This window comes from Panthera pardus, unplaced genomic scaffold, assembly GCF_024362965.1.
Source record: "Panthera pardus isolate Hobbes unplaced genomic scaffold, ASM2436296v1 HiC_scaffold_27, whole genome shotgun sequence".
Lineage (NCBI taxonomy): Eukaryota > Metazoa > Chordata > Mammalia > Carnivora > Felidae > Panthera > Panthera pardus.
Window position 1 is genome coordinate 1,946,256 of NW_026526843.1, and position 25,707 is coordinate 1,971,962.

At 63.1% G+C, this 25,707-nt stretch overlaps 1 protein-coding gene across 5 annotated transcripts; it reads left to right on the forward strand.

Annotated features, from left to right (window-relative positions):
• The first annotated feature begins 928 nt into the window (after positions 1–928).
• On the forward strand, positions 929–25,526 carry L1CAM (L1 cell adhesion molecule). Of its 5 annotated transcripts, XM_053891469.1 has the most exons (29): positions 1,207–1,334; positions 10,835–11,025; positions 13,742–13,756; positions 14,338–14,443; positions 14,688–14,890; positions 15,877–15,999; positions 16,106–16,276; positions 16,564–16,675; positions 16,811–16,995; positions 17,154–17,285; positions 17,414–17,557; positions 18,163–18,274; positions 18,391–18,557; positions 18,680–18,836; positions 19,015–19,139; positions 19,300–19,410; positions 19,687–19,884; positions 20,146–20,216; positions 20,406–20,628; positions 21,210–21,325; positions 21,550–21,751; positions 21,838–21,960; positions 22,061–22,234; positions 22,335–22,454; positions 22,544–22,696; positions 22,950–23,084; positions 23,425–23,497; positions 23,603–23,614; positions 24,167–25,526. In XM_053891469.1, exons 2-29 carry the CDS (start codon positions 10,950–10,952, stop codon positions 24,396–24,398), a joined length of 3,771 nt encoding a protein of 1,256 aa, XP_053747444.1. In that variant the 5' UTR covers positions 1,207–1,334; positions 10,835–10,949; the 3' UTR covers positions 24,399–25,526. The 5 variants fall into 5 exon arrangements, with proteins under 5 accessions (XP_053747448.1, XP_053747444.1, XP_053747445.1 ...); XM_053891473.1 differs by lacking the exon at positions 10,835–11,025 and having other exon boundaries at positions 929–1,334; XM_053891470.1 differs by lacking the exon at positions 23,603–23,614.
• The last annotated feature ends 181 nt before the right edge of the window (positions 25,527–25,707 follow it).

The window sequence follows — 25,707 nt, forward strand, 5'->3', positions numbered from 1 at the left end:
TGTCTGTCTCTCGCAAAATAAATAAGCTTAAACAAAATAAAAGACCCTTAGAACATGTCATCCAGACCGTCACTGAGGGCAGGGCTCCAAGCCTCCCCTTCCGGGGGACGTGGAAGGGGGATGGGGACTTCAGGCCAGGATGCCCGGCCCCCTCCCACGCGGGCCTCCTGCCTGGCTTGGAGGGTCTCGAGAGGCTGAGCTGAAGGCCCCGGAATGCTTCATTGGGCAACAGGCATGCTCATAAAAATACCGTGGCCACCACGGCCGCAATCTGCCATCTGGACCCTAGGCCTTCCTTGCCCTGAGGCCGGCTCGGCTCACTCCGGAATTGCTGCGCCCTCCGCCTCCCATCTGAGGTCACGGCCAGGGGGGTCGCGGGGGGGGGGGGGGCGCAGGGGAGGAACTTCTTCCCGGGCTTCCAGTGCAAGGCTGCAGAGAGAGTGGGGCCCCCGGGAAAGGTCGAGATGGGGCCAATCCCCACCACAAAGAAATAAAACACGGGCCTGGGAAAGCTGGCAGCGAGCTGGAGGAAAATCTAGGAAATGAGAGGGGCGGCTCCGGGGGCTCCCTCTCCGCGACCTCCTGGCCCCTGGGCTCCGGGCTGCCTGCGCCCCTGGAACGTCCTTGATGGGCTGAAATGGAGGCCCGCGGGCCCCACTGGACCGGATCGGGGGCCTAGGATGGGAGGGATGCGGGAGAGAGCCCAGGGCCTCAGGAATCTTGTCCCTTGGGGTTGGGGAACGTCCAAACACCCCACGACCGGGGTGCGGCCGGGACCCGTTGCGTGTGGGTGCCCGTCGCTCATCAGCGCCCTCGAGGGCCGGGAAAGGGTTGGGGATGTTTCCCCAGCCGACTCCTCTCTCCACCGCCCAGCCCCGCGCCCCGGGGGCACCCCGGCCCCGCGATCCCTGCCCCGAGCCAACACTGCAGCGCGGGCGCCCGGATGCGGGGCACTCCCGGGCCAGGGACTTCGGGACTGCGGGCGCAGGTCCGGCGGGACCTGGCGGCGGGGGTCCCCCGGAGGTCCCGCGGAGGGCGGGGACCACAGGGGACTCCCAGCCCGCGCCGGGCTCGGCAGCCCGGCTCGGAAGCCGGGGTCCGCGGAGACGAGGGGCGAGGGCGCGGCGGGGCGGAGCGGGCGGCGGGGGAGGTGATCTCACTCCCTCCTCCCCCGCCTCCCCTGCGCTCCCCTCCCCCTCCCCTGCGCGCACGCCCGCCCCGCCCCGCCGCTGCTGCCGCCGCAGCATCGGCATCGCAGACGCGCTCCGGCAGCGGGTCCGAGGCCGGCGTGCGCGGAGGCTGGGCGGGCAGCCCGAGCGGCGGCCGCAGCGCAGGTAAGCCGGGCAGGCCTGCCCTCGCGCCCCGGCTGCGGCTGCGGCGTCCCCGGCCCCCCGTCCCAGCCCTGCCCGGCCGGGGTCGGGGGACGAGAGCTAGGAGCGCCACACGGCCCTGCCCGCAGTTGCGGGCTGGGCGGCTGGAGCCCCACCCAGGCCGGGGACCGGGCTCCGGGCCCCACGGACGGGAGCCGGGCGGGGGAGGGAGGCCGGGGGCCGGAGCCCGACAGGTGAGCGGTACCTGGGCGACGCCCAAGATGCCGATCTGGAGAGGGACACCAAGCGGGGAGTCAGGCAGGGCCCGTGCGGGCAGGTGGGGGGCCCAAGTTGGCACGTCCCTACGGGTGTGTGCGCGTGTGTGAGAAAGGGAGCGCGGTGCGGGCCGAGTGACCCCCCATCGGCCGCCGTGGGGTGTGGCCCTGGGCGTGGCTGCCCCTCTTCCCCAGCCGACGGCTCTGTTTGGCTGAAAATCCCGTCGCCTGCGTGGTAGGGGCTGGCCTAGGCTGCCCCTGCCATGGGGGAGGGGTGAGGACGGGGCAGGGCGCTGTCTGGCCCTCCGCCCCGAGGCGGAGGGGTGGGGAAGGGGGGCTTTGTTCTCCTCCCTCTTCTTTCCAAACCCCAGCCTGGACTCCCCGGGGCTCCCCTGCGAAAGCCTGCCCCGGGACCGGGGTCTCCTCCTGCGGAGGCGCAGGGTGTGTCCGCAGCCTCAGTTTCCGCAGGCTCTTGTGGCTAAGAAAGGGCGCACCGTGCGAGGTCAGCCCGGGCACCAACAGACGGGCGGCTGTGCGCAGGGGTGTAGAATGCGGGTCTGTGGGGGACAGGTGAGGGAGGGAGGGTCTCATTGGCTCGCGGCTAGGGATTCTGGAAAGCAAGGTGCCCATGGCGATGTCTCTGCCCACTGCGGGTCTTTTGCCAAGTCTTTCTATCTCGGTTCAGTTATGGGAGGGGCCTGCAATTCCTCCTCCCCCCTCCCTAGGGTCGATTTTGGGGATCTCTTGGTTGGTAGGGGTTGCAAAGAGCACCGTAGTGCAACCTGCCGCCCCCTACAGGGTATCTGGAGCCCGGCTCCTCACTGCCTGTCTGTCTTCGGGAGGCAGGCCCAGGGCCATCTGCCAGCCCCGAGGAGTCGCAGGCCTGACACCCCCTCCAAGTAGGTGCCCTGCTTCCAGTTAACTCCACCCAAAGGCAGGGGCTTCTGGGCAACCCAGTGCCATCTCTGCTGACTCACGTGGCCCTGACAGTGAATAAGCCAGTCAGCCTTTCTTCCCACAAACTGCTGCCGAGCTTCGTGTTTCTTGTCCCTTACGGGGTGGCTGCGGCAGGGGCCCGTCGGGGCCTCTCTCTCCCGATCAGCTCCTTGCTACGGGCGGCGGGACTCGGTCTGGCCCAGCCTCTCACCTGGCACTGCACCCAATGAAGCACCCACACGCGCACCCCTGGGCTCCCCAGCCTCCAGGGGCTCTTGGCTTTCTACGGCCACAAGGCAAGTTGGCATCGGGGCTGAGACCAGCGGCGCCCTCCGGCTCCTCCGTCGTTTCTGTTTGCTGCTTTCTCGTCCTTCTCTCCCTACTCACTTGTGTCTGTGTGTGCGCGACCCCAGAAGTAATGCATCTTACTGTGGAACGCTTGAAATATACAGAAAAGAACAAAAGAAATTAAGGAGCGCTGGTGATCTGATCACCGCTCAGCACACCCCGGCCTCAGTCTCTTTGCTTTGCTACGGGCCGCTCCCCAGAGGCTCCTCCCCCAGCCCCCCAGACCCCTGCAGAGCACCGACTGTGCGAGTGTGTGCACGGCGCGCCCCGAGGCGGCAGGGTCCCCTTCCTGCACAGTGATGAGCTCCTCCCCGGCCGGGAGCTCCGTGGCCGTGGTGTGGACGGTCATTTGCTGGGCAAGTGCCCACTTGGGCCAGGCTCCGTGCCACTGATGGAAAAACCGGTAACAAACCAGCCCAACACCATCTTTGTCCTCAGAGGGTACGAATTGCTTTTCTCTTTTCCTTTGTGACTATCTGAAGGGAAAAGGGAAGCGAGGAGTGACGGAAGGCCTGGTCCAAGGTCTACTCCAGTGGGCAGGGGCATCGGGCTGTTCTCCTGTTAAGCCTCTTTCTGCCGCTGGGGTGGGTGCCTTCCATGGCACCCACTTGGGCAGTGCCTGCGGGGGAGGCTGGAGGGAGCAGCCCCGCGTGCCATACCTGCCACTCTCCAGCCCAGTGACTTGGGACCCTCGGTCCCTTCCCTGCTTTGAGTCTCAGGCCTCTTGGCTATCACATTCATCTCCAAGGTCCCTTTCAAGACCAACGTCTCTGGGGCCACTCTAAATGGCGCGGCTGGAAAGCACGTCTCGGGGCCCTCTTCTGAGCAGTGAGGGCCGCGTGGCCTCGCGGAGAGGCCCAACCAGGCCGTGCCAGTCACGCATCAGTGCCAGGCCAGCCTCCAGGAGAGCCAGGGCAAAGGTGATGGCAGCTTTTGCCGGACCCCCTTCTTGGGCAAAAGATTGAACAGTTTTGGGATGAGGGGGATGCGTTTCCAGGGCTGTCTGGGGGCCTGGGGAGGGGCATGCGCTGGGGGAGAATGGAGTAGAGATGGGGGTCCGGTGCAGACCTCTGCAGGAGCGAGGGGGGAGGGTGACAGCCGGAGTGCAGTCCCAGGGGCCCTGCCCCACCCTGTGAGTCAGACAATGGGGGAGGCGGCGGGTCTGATCCCCCCTCTAGGGTCACAGGCTGGCAGCTGTCTTTGCCCTGCCCGCTCCTGCCGTGATTGGGAAGGCCGGGCTTGGGTCCCTGGGTGGGGCCCGCTGGGATGGGCCCTCAGCAGGCCCTGCCCTCCAGCCTTTCACCCTCCTGCTTGCTCTGACTTGCCCCATTCTGGATGCCTCCCTTCTTCTGCCCTCCCCCCACCCCCCCTTGCTCTCTCCTTGCCAGCCACCCACCTCTCCAGGTCCCCCTCCCTCTCCCCACTCAGTTGAGTTTCGCTGTGGGGAGGGCACTACTCCCCTCCTTCTCTCCCCCTTCCTCTGCCTGCCCCACCCCTCCCCTTCTGCCTATCTTCTCTCTCTGCTTCTCCCCTGCCCCACTCCCCATGGCCCTGAGCTTGGCCCCAGCTCTGAGCCTCAGCACCAGGGTGACTGCTCATGCCTTTGGGTTGGGCCCACACTGCCCGTAGGGGCCTCATCTGACCTGAGGGGTGGACAGGAGGCGCCTGCTGGCCACCAGCCAGAGGACCGGGGGTCAGGCAGTTAGCAAGGCCAGCCTGCCTTCTCCCCAGATATCAACAGGATCTTTGTGGCTTCCTAAAGGCTATGGTCAGATGGTAGGGGGGAGGGGGGTCCCTCTGCAGGGGAAGGCTCTGGGCTGCTGGCCTTTCCAGAAGCTTTTCTTTGTCCAGTTCCCCCCACCCAGGGCCTCGGGAGCCCGCCTGGGCCCTCGTGTTCTCTCTAGGTCTTGAAGCTTCCGAGGGAGCGCCCAGCCACTGTCCTGCCTCTCAGCGGCTCATGCCAGCCTCTGTCCCTAAACCCACCGAGGACGGACGGCTTTGTCAGCCTTGGATTGGGTGGAGCAGGAGGCGGCAGCGTCCTGGGCTTTGTGCACTCAGCCAGGGGGGCCTTCTGAGCCTGTCCATCTTGATGTCGGTCTGATTGAGCTTGAAGGGAGGAGATGAGTTACCGGGAGCCCCTCCCTCAGCTCTCCCGTCTAGAGCCTTCGGAGCTAGGCCCATTGGGAGAGGGCAGCCAGGCTGGATGTTTGCATGGGGGCGATGTTGGGCATGGGCGTGTGCGTAGCTTCCGGTATTCCTCTTTGCATGTGTGGGGATCATCTATCTGGTTGCATGTGTGCATTTGTGTGTGTTCGTGAGAGAGCGTGGGCACACAGATCCTTCTGTGCCCGAATGGGTCCCCTCAGATGCCCCGTGGGCCTGTGTGGGGGAAGGGGCGGGACTGATGGCGGTGGCACAGAGGCTGGCATGCCCGATGCATGACGCGCATGATATGGGGCTTCCCGCTGTGTGTGGGGGGGTGCCCTCTGACCCCTCCCCTGGCCTCCTGCGTTCATGCCTTAGGAATGCTGAGGCCCTGGGGACAACAGAGGCCCCATTGTCTACCCCAGGCTTCCTGGGCCCCCTCTGTTCTTTAGCCCTTTGGCAGTGGGGAGCCGCGAGGGGGCCGGAGGGGCCTGGCAGTCTCTGAGCCATTTTTAGGCGCCCCCACCCGCCCTTTTGGTCCAGGTGTCCCCGGACTGGCGTATCTGAGCAGCACCTTCCCTGCACCGCCTGCCTGCTCTAGCGACAGGCCCCGCCAGCCCATAGCAATGAGAGATACGCTGTGCCCTCTAGCCTGGCCCCCGAAGCCCCCTCTAGTGCCAGGTTCATTTTTCAGGTGTGTACGGGGGGTATTCTGGTCTTGTTTTCAGCCCGCTTTCCAAAGTTGAAGGGGAGGCTTAGAGGGCATCGAGGGAGGCAGCTTTCGGGCTGTGGGCCTCAGTTTCTCCAACTGTGCATGGGAAACTTGGCTGTAGCACTGGCATTCTATGAGTCTTGGCCTCTGCTCTCTTGGGCCTCAGTTTCCCCTTCTGCACGCTATCCCCAAGCTTAATAGAGAAAGGAATTTGCCTTCTTTTTGGATGGCGTCCTTGAATGGTGGGTCGAGTAAAGCCCAAGGCCTAGGGATGAGATGGTCCCTGCTCTGTGCTGAGGCGTGATATGGGTCACATCCTACTTCCACGTGGCCTCCTCCCAAGATTTCCATCCCTGCCCCCCCCCATTTGCCTGCCATCTGCCTAGCAAATCAGCCCTTCCCTAGGGGACAGGACGGCTTGGAGGCCATCCTTGTCCAGGCCCCTGGCCCTCTGGGAACACACGTACACATGCCTGAGAGGCAAGCTGACCTCCCGGAGCCCTGCCAGAGTAGTCTTTGGTGGCTTTGGGAACCTCCACGCCATCTAGAACCTTACTCCTGGTGAACGTTAGTGCCAGCTCTGTGACCTTGGACACTGTGCTCTGGTTCTCTGAACCTCAGTTCCCTAATCTGTAAAATTGGGGTAATGATAGGGCCTCCTTCTCCGGGGTGATTTTAAGGATTCATTGAGTGATGTGCGTAAACGTGCTTGGAAGAACCCTGGCGTGTGGTAAGTGGTATCCATGGATTTATTTAATAAAATGGGGCACCTGACTGAGACACACACGTGAGGGGGTGGAGAAAAGCTGTTCTGGCCGCAGATGGTGAGATGCCCCCTTCCTTCCCCAGTGGAGACGGTCTGTTCTCACTGCTCTCCCATGAAGGGTTAACTTCTGTCCCACCCCTTCCTCATCCTTTAAGGAGAATGGTCCATTACAGGTGAGCTGCTGTTGCCTTGGAGACTGCAGCCTTGAGGGGGCTGTGGGCTCACTCTGGGGAGTGCCTTGGGAGGGGCGAGGCAGTGGGAACCACAGAGGACAAGGTGGCAGTCCTTTAGCACTTCAGGCCCCAGATACCTGTGGGGGCTCCCACCCAGCAGCCTCCTTTATGTATTATCTAACCCATTAGGCTGCTGCAGGCAGACAGGCAGGCAGGCAGGCAGGCTTTCCTCTCTGCTGCCAGTGGAGGGAGTTGGGCTCCATCTCCATGGAAACCCGCCAGCCACAGCCTGGGGGGGGGGAGGGCGAGGAGGAGCCTTAAAGGAACACAGTGCGTAGGGTGGAGGTGACACCCATACCCTCATATACGCACTGACGGGCTCAAAGGCCCCCACCAGCCCTTCTGGCAGACAGCCCGGGCATGGATGCCCCCATGCGCTCACTCCCCGAGCCTCAAGGATGTGGACCCAGCACCCACACCCTGACCGTCTCACACACCTGGGGCACTGAGCCCCAGCTGAGCCCCCAGCCCTGCCCCTGGTGGGCCTGCCGGGCCATGGGAAGCTGCCATTCTCAACAGACATTGAGCTGGAGGGCCCTCTGGCTACGTGCCCCTGGAGGGACTCCATTTCTATCAGATGGGAGGGACACGGAGGACCCTACACAGGACCTGGGCACTCACTCACGCGGGACACCCTTGACGCGGGGCACCCTTGAAGGTTCGTGAGGGGTGTGTGTGTGTGTGTGTGTGTGTGTATGGTCAGGGAGTCAGGGAGGAAAGCAGCCACCCCAGATCTTGGCTTCAACCCACGACCTTCCAAGTCCCCCTCAGTAAGAGGACAGGAGGCCAGAGGAGAAGACTCCCCAGGGGACCCAGGGACTGAGGGTGCAGCAAGGGGCGTGGCTCCTCTGCCGCCCTGAGCCCTGTCTGTGCAGGCTCCAGCGGACGGCAGTCTGCCTCGGTGCCTGCCACGCCCTTTCTTCTTGCCTGTGCGGTGTGGTGTGTCCGGGGGGATGGGTTCCCAGCTAGACCCACTCAGGATCAGCCTGCCTTTGTTGTGCATCGCCCCAGCACAAAGTGCGGGCATGCACACGGACACTCACGGTTGTGCCTGGAGACGTGTGGGCGCCTACCTCCAGCCGGGTGGCTGCTCACTCTGAGTGCTTCTCCCTTCCTGCTGTGGGGGTCCCCACCTCCTCCAGGAGAGCCAGCCAGCAGTGGCTCATTCATCTTGCCTTACAACTGTCTCCTAGCCCCAGTGCCACAAGTGGCCAGGGACCTGCTGCTCTGTCTCTGTTGTCGTGGGCTTTGTCTCTCTGCTTCTGGCTCAACAGCTTCTCTGCTGTTTGTCTCTCTGCCCTGCCTGTCAGTCCAGCCTGACCTCTAAGCCCAAGAAGCCCCCCTACTCGGGCCCGCCTCCTTCCTCCCTCCCAGTCCCTTGCCTGGCATGCCCCCCCCCCAGGGACAAGGACACTCAAGGAGGCACCACCACGTCTGTGCACATGTGCACGCACACACACCACTCACTCTTCTTGCTCTTTGGACCATTTCCCATCAGGGCTTTCTGCGGCCACCTCTCACCCTTTGTACTCCTTTTCTCTCACCCTTTCCCCGATGCCGGTCTCTGTTGCTGGATTTCTCCGTCTTGGTTACCGTGGTGGTGGTCCAGCATCCTGTCTTTGTCTCCCATTCCCTGCCCTCCCTCCCCCAGCCCCTCTCCTCAGCCTCTCCTGCTCCCTCCTGCCTCTTTCTCACCCTGTCTGTCACCCTTCAGTCTTCCCCAGCCCATCCCCACCCCTCGCAGACGTGGCCTTGGCTCCATCTGTACACCAGCTTGTGGAACACTCTCGCCTTCCTTGCCCCTGGAGGTGCTGATGGGGGTTGGGGGGCCTGCTGAGCCGACAACCTGAGCTGCTGGCTCTGTAATTGCCTGAGGAATGATGAGAGATCAGAGACCCAGCAGTGGTGGGAGGGGAAGAGGCAGAGCCCCCTCCCAGCTGTCAGGGGCCTCAACCTTCTGGCTCCTGCCTGTCTGAGTTCCCCGGGAAGGTGGCGAGCTGGGTGGCAAATGCCAGGAGACTAAAAGAGGTTGGGTGTGAGACTGTGGGACATCGGGATGGGGCAGAGAATGGGGAGCCAGGGGCTCGGAAGTACTGCATTTTCCCTGCGTATACATCCAGGGCATATATGCCGAACCCGATTCTGGGAGCCTAGATTTTGAGGACAAAGACGAGTTCCCATGACCGTGATCATCATTCCAGCAAAGGGAGCTCCCTGGCCTCCTCTGTGCAGGAAGGCCCTTCTTTGAGCTTCCCCTAGCTGGTTTCTCTCCCCTCCCCCCTTCTAAGACTAGAGTGCTCAGAGCTCCCAAGGTTGTCGTTTGATCGCCTGCCCTCTGATCTGAGTCTCCTACTGTTTCCTACAGGCCTTGAAGTGGAGGCCAAGGCCGCCTGGGGCCCACCTTGCTTGTCCGGGCTTTGTGGGGGAAGGTGGGGGCAGAACAGGTCTGCTGTTTGCTCCTTCCTTCTGGGCCCCAGCTCAGTTCTTGCAAGTTGGGAACTGGCCTCGCGTTCGCCACTTCCTGCCCTCTGAGTCCTTCTCTTGGCCTTCAGCCCATCCATGTCGACCTGTCCTGGTGCTTCTCCACCTCCCCCTCCAGCTGTTCACCACCATCCATTTCCCCTACTGAGTCCCCAGGCAGTCTATTGAACTCCCCACTCTTGTCGGGTCCCCTTACACTAAACCAATTTATGTCTCCTAGTCCCTTCCTGACAGAGTCTAGATGCCTTAGCATGGCATTCCAGGCCTCCCTCCCCTCCCCTTCAGCATTCTAGATGAGGCATCGTCCCCCTTTGATAAGGTGTTGGCTGGGCACAATGAAGATGTCCAGTATGGTCTTGGAGAGTGCATCCGGACCCCAGCTCCAGCCTCCAAGCTCTCTGTCAACCAGCAACCTACTCTTACCCCACCTGCACTTTCTCTCCTTGCCTCTTTCTCACACCCCTTCCTGTTTGGAGTCAAAGACAGCTGTCTTCTTGGGAGTGTGTTTCCTCTTGTAGTCATGGCAGAGAATCCCCCCCCCCCCCGCCCGCTTCCCTGGGCCTCCGGTCTTCAGGGCTTCTTGCATGCAGGGAGAATGTGGGTATGGCTGGTGTCACTTGGGCTGGGGTGAACACATCTAGCAGTTGAGCCCTGAAGACTCAGAAAAAGACCCGGGCCTGCCAGACACATGAGAGGTGACAGAAACTCTGTCTCAGAGCTCCTCCTGACCCTGGCTTGGAGCATCTGGAAGGGGAGAGGCCACAGTCACCTCTATTGCCTCCCCCCCCCCCGCAGGGGCATGAGGGACAGCAGAGAGGTGTTCTCCTACTTCCCTTCCTCCTGCCACATCTTGAGGTCAGGTTTCCTTCCCCCTTCTTCCATTTCCTCAACCTGTTCTGTGAAATGCCACCCTCCCGGGCCCCTTTCCTCCCTTCCCAGTCCCCACTTCCCAAGACCTCCCTGTCCCCCACCAGCTTTGTAGGCCTGAACACCACCCAGAGATCAGTTGGCTCTGAAACCCACAACAATGAGACCGACGAGAGTTCTTCTCTACATACACGTGCACTCATGCTTGTGTGCACACACAGAGATAGCAGACACGAGGATTTATCCCCCAGAGGTACAGACACACAAGAAGACACACACATGCTCTCATGTGCACATGCAGCTATCTAGACCCATGCGTTGATTCTTGCAGACACACACCCCCTTTCCAGAAAAGACATATACAAATGTGCTCCTGCATGCACACGCACAGCCACATAAATACTAATGTGTATATTTGGCTACATGCCCATCCACATCCACACTCATGCACAGAGTGGCCTGTGGCATGCCCAGGGGAGCTGATTGGGGCAACAAGTTGATGCTGAAGAGGCAGCTGGTGTGGAAGCACAGACGGAGAGGAGAAAGGGAATGAAAGGCAACCTGGAGGCCTAACCAGTGCTAAGACTTCTAGGTTTCTCCCTCCAAGGTGCGGGGGAGGGAGGGATGGGGGAGCTGGCCCACTGGGGGCGGGGCGGAGGGCGGGGCCAGGAGCCCGGGCTCGCCCAGATGTTAGTCACTAAAGTCGTCCGTTCTCTCCTCTCTCCTCCCCCACCCTTCCTTTCCCTCCTTCCCTCTCCCAGTGCCCCCACCCCTGGCTCCCGCCCCAAGCCGCCCACCAGCCCCCTTCCCTCCGGCCGGAGCCTGAGCCGAGCCCGGCCGGCTGTGCCGTGCCGAGCCGCCGGCGCCGCCGGGAAGATGGCCGTGTCGCTGCGGTACTTGTGGCCTCTCCTTCTGTGCAGCCCCTGCCTGCTCATCCAGATCCCCGAGGAATGTGAGTAGCTGGAGGGAGCCTTGACGCCTCCCTTCGCCGCCGCGCTGGGCTCCTCTTTTATCTTCTGCCTCCTCACCTTCTGCCGGCTCTGGACCCTCCCCTCTACTTTCCTGGGTACAGAGTGGACAGGAGGTACCCCGGACCTCTGGAGAGAAGGACAGGGTGGAAGACGCGGGGTGTGTCAGCACCACGGACAGGGGACCGGCGCGGGCGGGGGAGGGCGGTTTCAGGACCACGGACAGCGGGCTCGGCGCCGGAAGGGCCCCCGCGGTGCTCTCCCTTGGCCCGCTCTCCCCGACCCTCCCCCGGTGTTGTGGCGGGCGGGAGAACGGGCCGGCCCCCAGTCCTGAGCTAGCTTGTGCAAAGGCCTGGATTCAAGTTTTGCCCTGTTTCTGACCTGAGTAATCTCATCTTCGGCCTCTGGTAGCTCTGTGTGTGAGCTGCCACAGGACAAGACACCTTACAAAGGCCCAGCAGTTTTGTAAATCCTGACGATTGGGTGGGGCTGAAGGGGTGAGACTGCTGGAGCTTTCCGTCCGTGGAGGGTCGTGGGTAGGTGTGCGGGTGTTAGGGAGTATGACTGGGGGCTTGTGACAAAACACGAGTATTTGTGTATGCTTGTGAGTTGCACAGACAGTATATTTGGTGTGTGTGGATGTGTGTGGTTGTGATCGACTAGGTGTGGCTGAGTGTGATTTTGATTTCCCACATGGGTAAGTTTGTGAGTCGCTGTAACTGTTACTTGTTGGTCAGGTCTGTGAAGGTCTGCGGGTGTTTGTTAGCATTTGATTATAGTGGGTCGTGTGTGCATGTGAGCTGGGGCCGTCTGTGAGTACCCATTTGTGTGTGGAGTCTGTGTCACCGTGATGATGTTTTCTCCCCAGTGTGAGCAGGAAGTGTAAACACACTGCTGTGAGTGGCTGTTGGGCTTGTGTGGGGGGCATCTCGCAGGGCAGCAGCATTTGTGTATCTCGAGCCTGCTCCTTGGTGGCTCCAGTCCTTTCTCCCTCACCTTGCCACCTTTGTCTCTGAGCCCGGACCTGGGGGAGGCCAGTGTCACTGAAAGATGGGGGGGGGGGCTGGCGCTGGGGAACACTGTCTATGCCAGGAATGGGGCAGGGGCTGAGGGAGGCGGGCTTGGAGGACACCTGGTGCTGGGGGGAGGCAGCCGAGGGTTTGGAGGAGGTGGAGAGGGACGGATGGGACAAAGGGTGGGGTGGGGATGTCCCCTGGGATATGCACACGGAGGTACGTGCAGTCATGCCTGTGCCGATTCCCTGTGGCAGATGGACATAGATGCACACGTGGGTAGACACAGACGAGCCACCTGTATCCAACCAGGCACAGATATACAGACGGGGCAGAGCCCCCGGAGAAGACGCATAGGAGGCACACACACACACGCACACACACACAAGCGAGGGGTTTAGACACAAAGGAACAGAGTCATCCATACACACAGAGGCAGGTGTATGGTACTGAACGGAGGCACACGCACAGCCTTCAGACGTACTCTGCCAAGACACACCCATATGCAAACACACTGACACACAAACGTCCTGCGCGCGGTACACTCCCGAGCATTCACATGTGTGCCTGGACTCACACACATGTGCTCGTCCTCCTTCCCCTCAATCTCCTCTTGGTCGCTTTTCAGGCCTCACCCTGGGCACCCGCCTGGCCTGCCCTGCTGCCACAGCGACAGGGCCGTCTGGCCGGGTGTGTCCGTCTGTGGAGGGAGGGGCAGGGAGAGTTTGGAGAAAGAGAGAAGTGGGCCGCTCTGGGCACCTGGTGTCGCCCTGTTGGAACCTGCCCTCCAGCTAGAGCTGTCTCTCTCCCTGCCCCTGGGCCCCTTTGTCTCTTTCCCCGTCTTCCTCCGCCCAGGCGATTTTCTCCATCCCGGTCACTGTCTCTTGCTCTAGGCTGCCTGTACTGGCCCCTCCCCAGCCCCGGGCTCCCTCTGCAGTGTCCCCCGGGAGCCTCCTCCTCTCTCCAGGGGACCCGCGACTGAGGTCTTCTGCAGAGACAAAGCTTTCAGAGGCTGTGCGCTCCTGCCTTCCCCGTCCTGCCTCCCCGCCTCCTCTCCCCTCCTCACAGCTGCCCTGGCTGGTGCTGGGCCGAGTCCTGTGGCAGGGAAGCAGCAGCTCTGGCCTCAGCCCCGGGCAACTTGGTGGCCGTTGCCCGGGAGGAAGGAAGGGGAGAAAGAAAAGACTGGAGTCAGCCCTGCAGGCAATGGAAACTCGGATGCAGCCAGGCCTTTGGGAGGGTTTCGCAGGGCTGGCGGGGGAGAGCGGGGGCAGCCGGGCTCTGAAGGCTGGGCCTGGGTAATTGAAAACACTGAGCTGTGCTAATTGGATTAGGAGGGAAGTGGGCTGGAGCGGGGGAGGGTGCCCTGGATGCTGGGCTGCCTGCCTCCCCACCTTCTGGGGGGGGAGGGGGGTCAGTTCTGCACCTCCGCCCGCAGGATGCAAGCGTCTGTCCAGAGGGCATTCCTTGTTAAAGGCACGAATTTCTCCCTGTGTGCTGGGGCTGCAGCCTAGCCCACCCCGAGACGGTCCTGTCCTTCTGGGCCTTGCTCTGCCCCATAACCCCAGCCTGGCCTGTGCCCCCCGTATGACACCACCCGTAGCCCCCTTTCCCTCCGTCCCCTTCCCCAGGGGGTCTGCAAGTGTCAGCATTTCTCTCCGCTCTCTCCCTTGCTGCCCGGACTTCTTAGATGAAGGATACCGTGGTAAGTCGGGGGAGGGGGGGGGGGAGTGTTTCCCAGGCCCGGGGCGGGAGGGGCGGGGAAGAGGGGTGCCAGTGAGTCCCCCTGCCGCACATGCTCCACTTCTGTGAGCCCTGTGCCCTGTGCGGGTCGCTGCCTTTTCCGGCTCTTGGGTCCTCGTCCCGCTGTCTCACCCGCGGGCCATCTTTGTTCTGTCTCTGCCTTGGCCTGGGTTTTCTTGTACCCTCTCCTGCTTCTTGTCGCCACTGCGTCCTCTCTGCTCCCTCTGTCCCCGTGACTTCCTGGTTTCTGTCTCTGGCTTCATCTCTCCCTCAGATGTCTTTCTTTGTACTTTTTGTGGCTGTCCTCTCTGTTCTGTCCCTTTCTACCTTTGTGCCGTGTCCCTTTCTCTCCCTCTTTTCATGGCCCACTCGCCTGTGGCCCAGCCGGGTTGTTTCCAGCTCGTTCTTCCTTGCTCCCCACCTCCGCGGCCTTGGGGCCTCTGAGGGTTTCAGACCGTGCCTTCCCTCCCAGTGGGACGGGGGTCGAGGCCGTGAAGCCAGCCAGACCCCATCCTCACCACCTCTTCCCTATCCTGTCCCCAGTGATGGAACCACCTGTCATCACCGAACAGTCTCCACGGCGCCTGGTTGTCTTCCCCACAGACGACATCAGCCTCAAGTGCGAGGCCAGCGGCAGACCTGAAGTGCAGTGAGTGACCATCACCTTCTAAGCCCTGTTGTTCACTGCTGACCTCAGCTTCTAGTCCTCTTGCCTCCCGGGGCCGCCCAGCTTCTGCGCCCGGATGCCCCGGATCTCTCTCGTGTCCCCTGGTCCTTGCCCTACACGGCCCGTCCCCGGGGCCCCTGGCTGCTCGCACCGTGGCCTCCAGCCTGTGCCAGCCCCTGTCCTGGGTTCCAGGGCCTTCGGCCTCTGAGCCCTTTTCTGCCCACAGGTTCCGCTGGACTCGGGACGGCGTCCACTTCAAACCCAAGGAGGAAGCGGGTGTGACCGTGCACCAGGCGCCCCATTCCGGCTCCTTCACCATCGCGGGCAACAACAGCAACTTCGCCCAGAGGTTCCAGGGCACCTACCGCTGCTTTGCCAGCAATAAGCTGGGCACCGCCATGTCTCACGAGATCCAGCTCATGGCTGAGGGTGCGAGGCACCGCGGGGGCCTGGGAGGGCCTGGGGGTACACGAGAGGGTCCCCAAACAGGTCTCAGGGAGCGTGTGTGGGGGTCCGGGCCGGGGGTGGCCACGCGCCCCCAGCTGCCGGTTTAGCGGGCGGAAGACACCGGCTGCTCCGCCGGCCGCCCGCTGCCTTCCCCTTTCACTCCCCGGCAGGGTCCTCCCGCTTCTTTGCTTTGTCCCTTTCCGCGCTGCCTTCCTGGTCCCCTCCGTCTCCCCTTCCCTGGCTTCTGCCTCTGGGCTTTGCCCCACCTCGACCTTGCTGACCTGCCTCACTCTCCCTCGGGTCTGCTCTGCCTCTGTGTGACCCACTGCCCCCTCCGTGCCTCCGCGGCCCCATCTCCTGCCCCACCCTGGGCCTTTCTCTCCGCTGCGCCCGTCACTCTGTGGCCTCTCTCCTCTGCTCTCCCCTCCTCCCTCCACCTCCGACCCGGCCCCTCCGTCTCCCTCCTTTCTGCCCGCCAGCCAGCTCCGTCGTTATCTGTGTCGCCCTGTCCCTGGGGTTTTCCCTCTGCATTCCGTCCTCCCTGAGCTTTCTGCCTCCTGAGCATGCTCCTCTCTCCTCTCCACCCCGCGGGTTACCTTGGGAACTGTTGCCATGGTTCCTGTGTCAGGATGATGGAAGGGTCTGTGACTCCCACATCCTTCCGCAGCTCCCCTCCCCCACCGCTGCACCGCAGCCTCCCCCCCCCCCCCCGCCCCCCAACCATCTTAGGCCTCTGGGTGGGAGCTAAGCATTGTGAAGGGTTGGCCCCTCACAGCCATCTGGTCCTCTGTGTGCGGCGTGGGGAGCCCGGAAAGGACCCCAAGTCTCTGCCTCCCACCGTGTGAACTTCCTCGCCACCTGGCCCTCTCACCCTCTTGGCCGTCCCTCCTCCTTTCCCCTGCCCTGCCCTGCCTTGACGGGGAGGAGAGTTGGGCCCCACAGTGCCAGCCTCTCTCTGTCCCTTCTAGGTGCCCCCAAGTGGCCGAAGGAGACGGTGAAACCTGTGGAGGTGGAGGAAGGGGAGTCGGTGATATTGCCATGCCACCCGCCGCCCAGCGCAGAGCCGCTCCGGATCTACTGGATGAATAGCAGTGGGTGCCCAGGAGCGGCTGCCGCCTGGGGTGGAGGTGTCAGTGGGTACAGCTTCCCGGACGGGGGCCTGACCTTCGCCTCCTTGCCCCCCACCCGCCCCCACAGAGATCTTGCACATCAAACAGGATGAGCGGGTGACGATGGGCCAGAATGGCAATCTCTACTTTGCCAACGTGCTCACGTCGGACAACCACTCGGACTACATCTGCCACGCCCACTTCCCTGGCACCCGGACCATCATCCAGAAGGAGCCCATTGACCTCCGGGTCAAGGCCAGTGAGTCCCTAAGACTCTGACATGCCCTCCTCCTCACCTGCTGTCTCACGCTCTGGCACGGCCCATCCCAAAGATCAGGCGACCTTGGTCTTCCTCCAGGATGGCTTGGCTCCCGCTTCGCCTCTGTTCGGACCCCTTCCCAGGAGGCGAGAACAGAGAAGGGGCCCTCCCTTTAACAGAGGAGGAAACAGAGGCCCTAAGGCCTCACAGGGGCAGCCACCTGGCCCGGTAACTCCGTGGGTGGAGGGTGGGGTTGGCCGTGCCACCCACCCCTTTTCTCCTCCCAGCCAACAGCATGATCGACAGGAAGCCACGTCTACTCTTCCCCACCAACTCCAGCAGCCACCTGGTGGCCTTGCAGGGGCAGCCGTTGGTCCTGGAGTGCATCGCTGAGGGCTTGTGAGTCTGGGTGCCCCGGGTGGGGGTGGGCAGGCACGAGCGGACCTCTGTCACGGGCCGGGGCCGAGCAGGCTTGCGCTCTCTCTTCCACTGTGCTCCCCTCCCTCGGCCTCCCTCCACCGTGGCCCTGGACAGCCCCACACCCACCATCAAGTGGCTGCGCCCAAGTGGCCCCATGCCGGCCGACCGAGTCACCTACCAGAACCACAACAAGACCCTGCAGCTGCTGAACGTGGTGGAGGAGGACGACGGCGAGTATCGGTGCCTGGCCGAGAACTCGCTGGGCAGCGACCGGCACACCTACTACGTCACTGTGGAGGGTATGGTGCCTCTCCTGGGTCGCGCGGCCTCCCAGGAGTGACCTCCAGGGACGGCGGTGTGCAGTGCCCACTGTCACAGGGGGTGGGCTGGGTCTGGGTCTGGGGCCAGAGCTGGCCGCCGGCTGCCCCTGCTCAGGGCAGCTCGCCACCTCTCGCAGCTGCCCCCTACTGGCTACACAAGCCCCAGAGCCATTTGTATGGGCCTGGAGAGACTGCCCGCCTGGATTGCCAAGTGCAAGGGAGGCCCCAGCCCGAGGTCACCTGGAGAATCAATGGCATTCCCGTGGAGGGTGAGCGGGGCCTCGAACAGGGGCAGGGAGCTTGGGGGGCCCCGGGGAGGAAGGGGAGGGTGACGAGGAGCCTCGCTGTGCCTCACTGCTCCGCCCTGGGCCTCGGGGCCCGCCTGCTGCTCACACAGAGCTGGCCAAGGACCAGAAGTACCGCATCCAGCGTGGAGCATTGATCCTGAGCAACATGCAGCCCAGCGACACGATGGTGACCCAGTGTGAGGCCCGAAACCGGCACGGGCTGCTGCTGGCCAACGCCTACATCTATGTCGTTCGTGAGTAACCCACCTGTCCCCGCAGCCCACCAGGCAAGGCCACCAGACCGACTCGGCCAGCAGCTGCTTTTCTCCTCGCTGGGGCCCTCCACCCCATGTCTCGCCCACCCCCATCAATAGCCGTGGCTTGGGCTGGGGCGGGGCGGAGGGGGGGTGAGTGCTGTGGAGGAAGGGCGGGGTCTCGCCACCATTTACAGATGAAAAAGCAGTTTTAGAGAGTGCTCTGGCCCACCGCGTGTCACTGAGCAGGTGTCGCTGAGCGGAGGCTCACCCTGGCCAGGATGTGCCCAAGGCCAGCCTGGTGGCTCCTCTCCCGGAGCCTCAGGGAAGACAGAGGTGGGCCAGGAAGGCTTTCAGGAAGAGGTCGACTGTCAGTGGGGCTCAAGTAATTGGTAAAACTTGGATGCTTGGGATGGGAGGCGCCTCTGAGGCACGCTGGAAGGCAGAGACTCAGTCTGGCAGGGGTGGGAGTAGGGTGCAGGGAAGTACCCAAGGGCCCTCTTGGGAGAGGTTGCCCTGCTGAACCCCGCGCCTGCCCTGGATGCTCACGGGCCCTCGCCCCACCCTGAGTCCTGCCCCCTCCCCTGTAACTACTTCTCCCCCAGAGCTTCCGGCCAAGATCCTGACCCCAGACAACGAGACATACATGGCGGTGGAGGGCAGCACCGCCTATCTCCTGTGCAAGGCCTTTGGAGCCCCTGTGCCCAGCGTCCAGTGGTGAGTGACCCTCCCGGAAGGGGGCGCCTCTAAGCCATATTCTGGCCCAGGGAGCTGGGGAGGGCGGGGAGCCCAGCCCGGTGGGGTCTGAGCCAGGCCTGCTCTGCTCACACTAGGCTAGACAAGGAAGGGAAGACCGTGCTACAGGATGAACGCTTCTTCCCCTACGCCAACGGGACCCTGGGCATCCGGGACCTCCAGACCAACGACACTGGCCACTACTTCTGCCAGGCTGCCAACGACCAAAACAATGTGACCATTGTGGCTAACCTGCAGGTCAAAGGTCAGATGATACCCCCTCCCCACCTTGCCCCCGACTGATGTGATCAACAGCTCCTCCAGGAGGGAGGGTTATGGTCTCCGGAGGACACCAGACTGACCCTCCTTTTCCATCATTGCCCCCAGATGCCACTCAGATCACACAGGGGCCACAGAGTGCCATCGAGAAGAAAGGCTCAAAAGTGACATTCACGTGCCAAGCCTCCTTTGACCCCTCCCTGCAGCACAGCATCACCTGGCGAGGGGACGGTCGAAACCTGCAGGAGTCTGGGGACGATGACAAGTGCGGGCCCAGCCCCAACCCGGGCCTGGTGGAAGGGGGCAGAGTGGGGAGGGCAGGATGTCCAGACCTCTTGGCCTCATCCGTTGGGAAGTGCCCCTGCTTTGAGCAGGAAGGTTCTGGCAAAAGGGGGAGGGGGGCAGCAGAACAAAAGGACAAGCGCGCGCCCTCTCCCCACCAGGTACTTCATAGAGGACGGGCTCCTGGTCATCCACAGCCTGGACTACAGTGACCAGGGCAACTATAGCTGCGTGGCTGGCACCGAGCTGGACATAGTGGAGAGCAGGGCTGAGCTCCTGGTGGTGGGTGAGTCCTAGGATAGTGTCGGGCTCCCGACCTACAGGCGTGGGGGGCACGGGCCTCCGGGCACAAGAGCCCAGGGTCACGTTGCAGGGCCTTCTCAAGCTGGGGAGGGGGGTGGCCAGCTGGCGTATGGGCCAGAGAACCCACCCTCCATGGCCCTCAGGGAGCCCCGGGCCGGTGCCTCAGCTGGAGCTGTCTGACCGCCACCTGCTGAAGCAGAGCCAGGTGCGCCTGTCTTGGAGACCCGCCGAGGACCACAACGCCCCCATCGAGAGTAAGAGGCCTGAGCGTGGCGCCACCCACCTCCCCACAGCCACCCCGGGTAGCCTGCCCTCCTTGCGGGACCTCCGTCCTCCCGGGCCCAAGGCTCCAGGACCGCCCATCCCACGGGGCAAGCACCTGGGTGTGGGGCTCACAGTTCCTCCTGGAGCTCTGAGAATGCCTGTTGCCTTGGGCGCTCCCTCCCCTCCTCAGGGAGACCCGGACTTACAGCCCCATGTAGCCCTCCCCTCTATGCCACACGCCTAATTGCCGGCTCGCTTCTTGGCAGAGTATGACATTGAATTTGAGGACAAGGAGATGGCGCCTGAGAAATGGTATAGTCTGGGCAAGGTGCCCGGGAACCAGACCTCCACCACCCTCAAGCTGTCGCCCTATGTCCACTACACCTTTAGAGTTACTGCCATCAACAAGTATGGCTCTGGAGAGCCCAGCCCGGCCTCTGAGACTGTGGTCACGCCTGAGGCAGGTGAGCCACCTGGGAGGGGCGCCTCCAACTCCAGGGCCCCTGGGCTCCTGCAAGGAAGGCCTAGAGAGGTGACTGTGCCCAAGCCCCTGTGCTTCTAGGTTTCCAGTGCAAGGTGGGAGGCAGGGTTCCCCCAGAGCTGCTGGCTCCCGGCTCCCAGGGCCAGAAAGGGGAGCCAGAAAGTGCCGTTCCTTCCTTGGTCCTTGGCCTTCACAGCCTCGGCAGGAGCCCATGGCTTTGATGTGTTAACACATTACTTTCCAGCCCCAGAGAAGAACCCTGTGGACGTGAAGGGGGAAGGGAATGAGACCAGCAACATGGTCATCACTTGGAAGGTGAGGGCGCCCCCCTCCCCCTTGGGCTGAGCGTGCCCCGGGGCATCAGGCCAGGACCAGGTGTTGGCCGCGACCCCTGGCTGTGCTGAGGACCAGAGGATGACCGGACATGAGGCTGGGCTCGGGAGGGGGTCAAAGGAGGAGAGTGCTCTTGGCTCACCAGCTCCTCTGGTGCTCCTCCTCCTCCAGCCGCTTAGGTGGATGGACTGGAACGCCCCCCAGGTTCAGTACCGCGTCCAGTGGCGCCCCCAGGGGACGCGGGGTGCCTGGCAGGAGCAGATTGTGAGCGACCCCTTCCTGGTTGTGTCCAACACGTCCACCTTTGTGCCTTATGAGATCAAAGTCCAGGCTGTCAACAGCCAGGGCAAAGGCCCTGAGCCCCAGATTACCATTGGCTACTCTGGGGAAGACTGTGAGTATTGGGCTGGCCCCGCCCATGGGGGGGGTGGGTATTGGGCTGGCCCCGCCCATGGGGGGGTGGAGCCCAAATGCGCACAGATGGCCCACACTCCTCCCTCCACGCCGGGGCTCTGCATAGAGCATATCCTAGGAGTAAGGACGTTTTTTTCCATAACCAAAGTGCCATCTTGACAGCACATTTACTGTTGATTTACCACTGTATTTACCTAGTTGGCAGCCGATATTCCAATTGTATCAATTAGTGCTGTCTTTTCCCCCGGTCCGGGGTCCAGTCCCAGATCCCCCATCAAGTCTGGTTGTCCTGCTTCTTTCTTTTCCCTGCATCTGGAACATTGCGAGATGTTAGTTTTGATCACCTGGTCAAGATCTTTCCTGGTTACTCCTTTGTGTACTATTTTTGCCCTTGCGACCGACAAACAGTATGCAAGGAGAGACCCCGCACTGTGCACACACCGTGCTCATCAAACGGCCCGCCCCCCACGTAGCATCCAAATCTATCTCCCTTCTGCGGGAGGGTTCTGGGCTGGCCTCCGGAGGCCACAGGCCCTCATCCATGCCACCGGCTGTTTCCAGACCCCGAGGCAAGCCCCGAGCTGGAAGGCATCAAGATCCTTAACTCGAGTGCCGTGCTGGTCAGATGGTGGCCCGTGGACCCAGCCCAGGTCAAGGGCCACCTTCGGGGATACAATGTAAGGGTTCAAGGCGTGGGGGCAAGGGGATTCCCAGGGTGAGGTGCGAGGCCACCGGGAGTGGCAGGCTTTGGGGCGGGCCTCTGCCACCTGCTGTCCTAGAGTCATCAGGGTAGGAGGAAAGGTTCTCCATTCAGGGCAGTGGGAAGCCTGCGCCGGAGCGGGGAGGGGGTCTGCCCTGCTGGACACCTTCCGTCCCTACGGGGCCTCCCGTCCACCTGCAGGTGACGTACTGGTGGGAGGGCAGTCAGAGGAAGCACAGCAAGAGGCATGTCCACAAAGGGCACGTGGTGGTGCCCGCCAACACCACCAGCGCCGTCCTGGGAGGCCTGCGGCCCTACAGCTCCTACCATCTGGAGGTGCAGGCCTTTAACAGCCGAGGACTGGGGCCTGCCAGCGAGATGACCTTCAGCACCCCAGAAGGAGGTGAGCTTTGCAGCCCACGGCCCTGTCCCCACCGCCCCCCCAGGGCTGGCCAGGCAAGGACCTGCCACCGTGTCTGTGCTCCGCAGTGCCCGGCCACCCTGAGGCATTGCACGTGGAGTGCCAGTCGGACACCAGCCTGCTGCTGCACTGGCAGCCCCCGCTCAGCCACAACGGCGTGCTCACTGGCTACGTGCTCTCTTACCACCCGTGTACGTGCGTCGTCCCGGCCGGGCTCGGCCGACAAGTGGAGGGCGGCTGGGGGGCGGGCGGAGCTGGAGGTCACAGCCAACTCCCCGTCTGTCCTCGCAGTGGATGATGGGGACAAGGAGCAGCTGTCCTTTGACCTTCCGGACCCTGAGCTGCGGACGCACAACCTGACCAACCTTAGCCCGCACCTGCGCTATCGTTTCCAGCTGCAAGCCACCACGAAAGAGGGCCCTGGAGAGGCCATCGTGCGGGAAGGAGGCACCATGGCCTTATCTGGTGAGCTGGAGGGGGCTGAGAAGGCCCCGCCGGACAGCCAGGCCCAGGATGGCCAGCCTTGGGCTGCCTCGAGGTCCCGCAACGCCCTCTTGCTCCCCAGGGACCCCGGATTTTGGCAACATCTCGGCCATGGCCGGCGAGAATTACAGCGTGGTCTCCTGGGTCCCCAAGGAGGGCCAGTGCAACTTTGGGTTCCAGATCTGGTTCAAAGCCCTGGGAGGTGAGCACAAAAGCCCCCCCGGGGGCGGTGTGGAACCAGGGCACCGCACGGTACTCCTGCTCACCTCTGCTGCCCTGTCGCCCCTGCAGACGAGAAGACAGGCCCTCATCTGCCACCGCAGTACGTCAGCTACAACCAGAGCTCCTACACGCAGTGGGACCTGCAGCCCGACACAGACTATGAGATCCACCTGCTCAAGGAGAGGGTGCTCCTAAAGATGGCTGTGAAGACCAATGGCACCGGTGACGTGTCCCTCCGCCCCGGCCCCGCGCCGCGCCCCCACTCCTCCCCCCGGGATCTCCGTGCCCCCTGTCCTCCCTCCCCCCCGAGGGCCTCCCCAGCCAGCCAGCTTCAAGCGTGCTTCGGTCCCCTCCCGCCCCTGTGGTGTTTGCCGGCCTGGTCCTCCCCCAGCCCCGGCCAGTTCCCGGCGCAGAGGGGCTGGGAGTGGGTGTCTCACCTGGGGCCGGGTTCCGTGTCTTCCCGATCTGCCCGCAGGCCGCGTGAGACTCCCTCCCGCTGGCTTCGCCACCGAGGGCTGGTTCATCGGCTTCATCAGCGCCATCATCCTCTTGGTCCTCGTCTTGCTCATCCTCTGCTTCATCAAGCGCAGCAAGGGTGGCAAATACTCAGGTAGGCCCCGGCCTGGGGCTCAGGTGAGGGCGATAGAGCGGGTACATGCCCCCCACCCCCGGTCCCCAAGCCTCCGGCAGGACGGCATGGGCATGTCGGGGGCAGGCGGGGGGCCCAGAGGGAGCTTCTGCGCAGACCAGCAGCAAACGGCAGCCAGGCCCACGTGGGGTGAGTGGTCCACGTCGAAGACTTCCTGGCTTCTGGGCGCTGCCGAGAGAGTCCCCGGGGCCCTCGGAGCACAGGGGGCAAGCCTCGCCCGCGTCCCCAGGCCGGGGATGGGCCCGGTGTCCGGGGTCCGGCGGGGGTGGGAGGGATAGCCGGGCCTTCTCTGTGTCTCCAGTGAAGGATAAGGAGGACACCCAGGTGGACTCCGAGGCCCGGCCGATGAAGGACGAGACCTTTGGCGAGTACAGGTGAGCTGGGGGTAAGAGCAGGTGCTGGCCAGCCGCCCAGCACTGCTCTCGCCCTTGTATCTGACCCTGTCTCTCTCTCTTCTCTGTGCCGCTGGGTGATGTCAGGTCCCTGGAGAGGTAAGACAGGGGCGGTGGGAAGACACTGTCAGAGCCTGACGGCAGGGGCCCTCCTGCGGACCGTGTGCCTGGGAGTGCCACCGGCCCCCGCTTGCTGGGGCTCCGCACGCCCCCAGCCCTCTGGCCCCGCAGCTCCCTGTTTCTGGGAGAAGCCAACACGCCCCAGTTCGTCCCCATGCCGACGCTCAGTTTCTGGGCCTACCTGTCACCTCCCCGGCTTCCCCCCTCTGGGCTGTGGAAGGGCTGCCAGCTGGACTGGCGCCCCCGTCCGGCTCACCTACAGGCCGAGCGCCCACTTGTTTCCTCACGTCCCCCAGCATCCTGGGCAGGCCTGGGCCTTGCCCCTCTGGCGCTGTGCATGTCACCTGCCCCCCACCCCCACCCCCACCCCTGGTATGTGTCAGGAATGAGGACCCTTGCCCCAGTGCATTCAGAGCGCATGGAAGGCAGGTGGACCCTGGGCCAGGCCTCCTCCCTCGGGCTAGCACCTGCCGGCTCCTGCCGGGCTCTAGCGGGCAGCCTCCCACTCCTGCCTGCCCTCTGCCCCCACAGTGACAATGAGGAGAAGGCTTTTGGCAGCAGCCAGCCATCCCTCAATGGAGACATCAAGCCCCTGGGCAGTGATGACAGCTTGGCCGACTACGGGGGCAGCGTGGACGTCCAGTTCAATGAGGACGGCTCCTTCATCGGCCAGTACAGCGGCAAGAAGGAGAAGGAAGCGGCGGGAGGCAATGACAGCTCGGGGGCCGCCTCCCCCATCAACCCTGCCGGGACCCTAGAGTAGCAGGTTCCAGCCAGGCAAGGCCAGGCAGGGCGGAGCCTGGGGCTGGGCCACACGGGAGTCAGAGGCCAAGGCTCCCAAGCCCGACACCTGTGCTGACCTTGGGACGGAGGCTCCTTCCACTCTCTACCAGGCCTCGGCCCCCTGCTCTGGCCTTGGGCCTGTGGGAGGCTTGAAGTTGGGGGCAGAGGAGAGGAACTCACTGCCTCTGATCCCCCTCTGACTACCCGGTCCCCACTTTATTGCCAAAACCCAGCCACACCCCTTCTTGGGCACACACCGCTTTGTTCCAGCCCAGGGGCCAGTCACCCACACATCGGGAGCCTTCAGGTGCTGCCTCATCAGCCTTTGGGCAGAGAGAGGCCGTGGCTGGACAGAGAGGAAGTAGGGCTGGCCGCTCTTCACACAGCCTGGCTGGGACCGGGGACAGAACTCGGCGTCCCCACCATCTGCTCCAACCAGGATGGGAGCTGGGCAAGCTGGCCACGGGTGCAGAGGAGGCCATCTGGAGAGCCCAGAGTCCCCACCTGCCAGTGTCACTCTCATCGGCACCTTCCTCCCACCGCCCACCCCGCCCCGCAGCCGGCTTCCAGGAGTTCTATACACACGCTGCCTTCGGTGCCCACCAGACAGCATCCAAGTGGCCTCTGTCACTGCCAGGGTGTGGGGCAGGCACACCCCCCCCCCACTGCCCCTGCCACCGCCTGCAGCCCAGAACCCTTTAGCCACCCCGCCCAGCCCCTGAGTAGTTCCCGTGCTCAGCTTCCCCCGCCCCTCAACCTTGGGAATGTAAATACACCGTGACTTTGAAAGTTTGTGCCCTTGCCTTCCCCCATATGCCACTAGTGTGTAGGCAGATGTCTGAGTCTCTAGGTGGTTTCTAGGTTTTATAGCAATTAGCTTTGATGATCCCATCCTAGGAAAAATAAAAACAGACAAAAAAAAAAAAGGAAAAAGGAAAGATTGGTTCTCCCAGCTCTGCTGTGCTCCTGCCTGGCAGGCAAGGTGTCCCTCTATGCCTTTGCTTGGTCTGTTGATGAGCCCTTTACAAAAAAACAAAAGAAATATATATATATGTACATAAATATCAGAATTATGACAGGCAAATAAAAACCTGCACATGAAGATAAACAGTTGTCCTTTTACTGAGCACGATGCCCCCCGGCCGTGTCCCACACCGACCAGTAGGTGCCAGAGCCAAGCAGGGCAGCCGGAACCACCTGCCGGCCCATTCCTGGCCTCTACCCCGCTGGGCCCTGCCCCGCACCCCTGTGAGCACCCGCCCGGCTCCCTGCTGCAGCGCCAGCGCCCA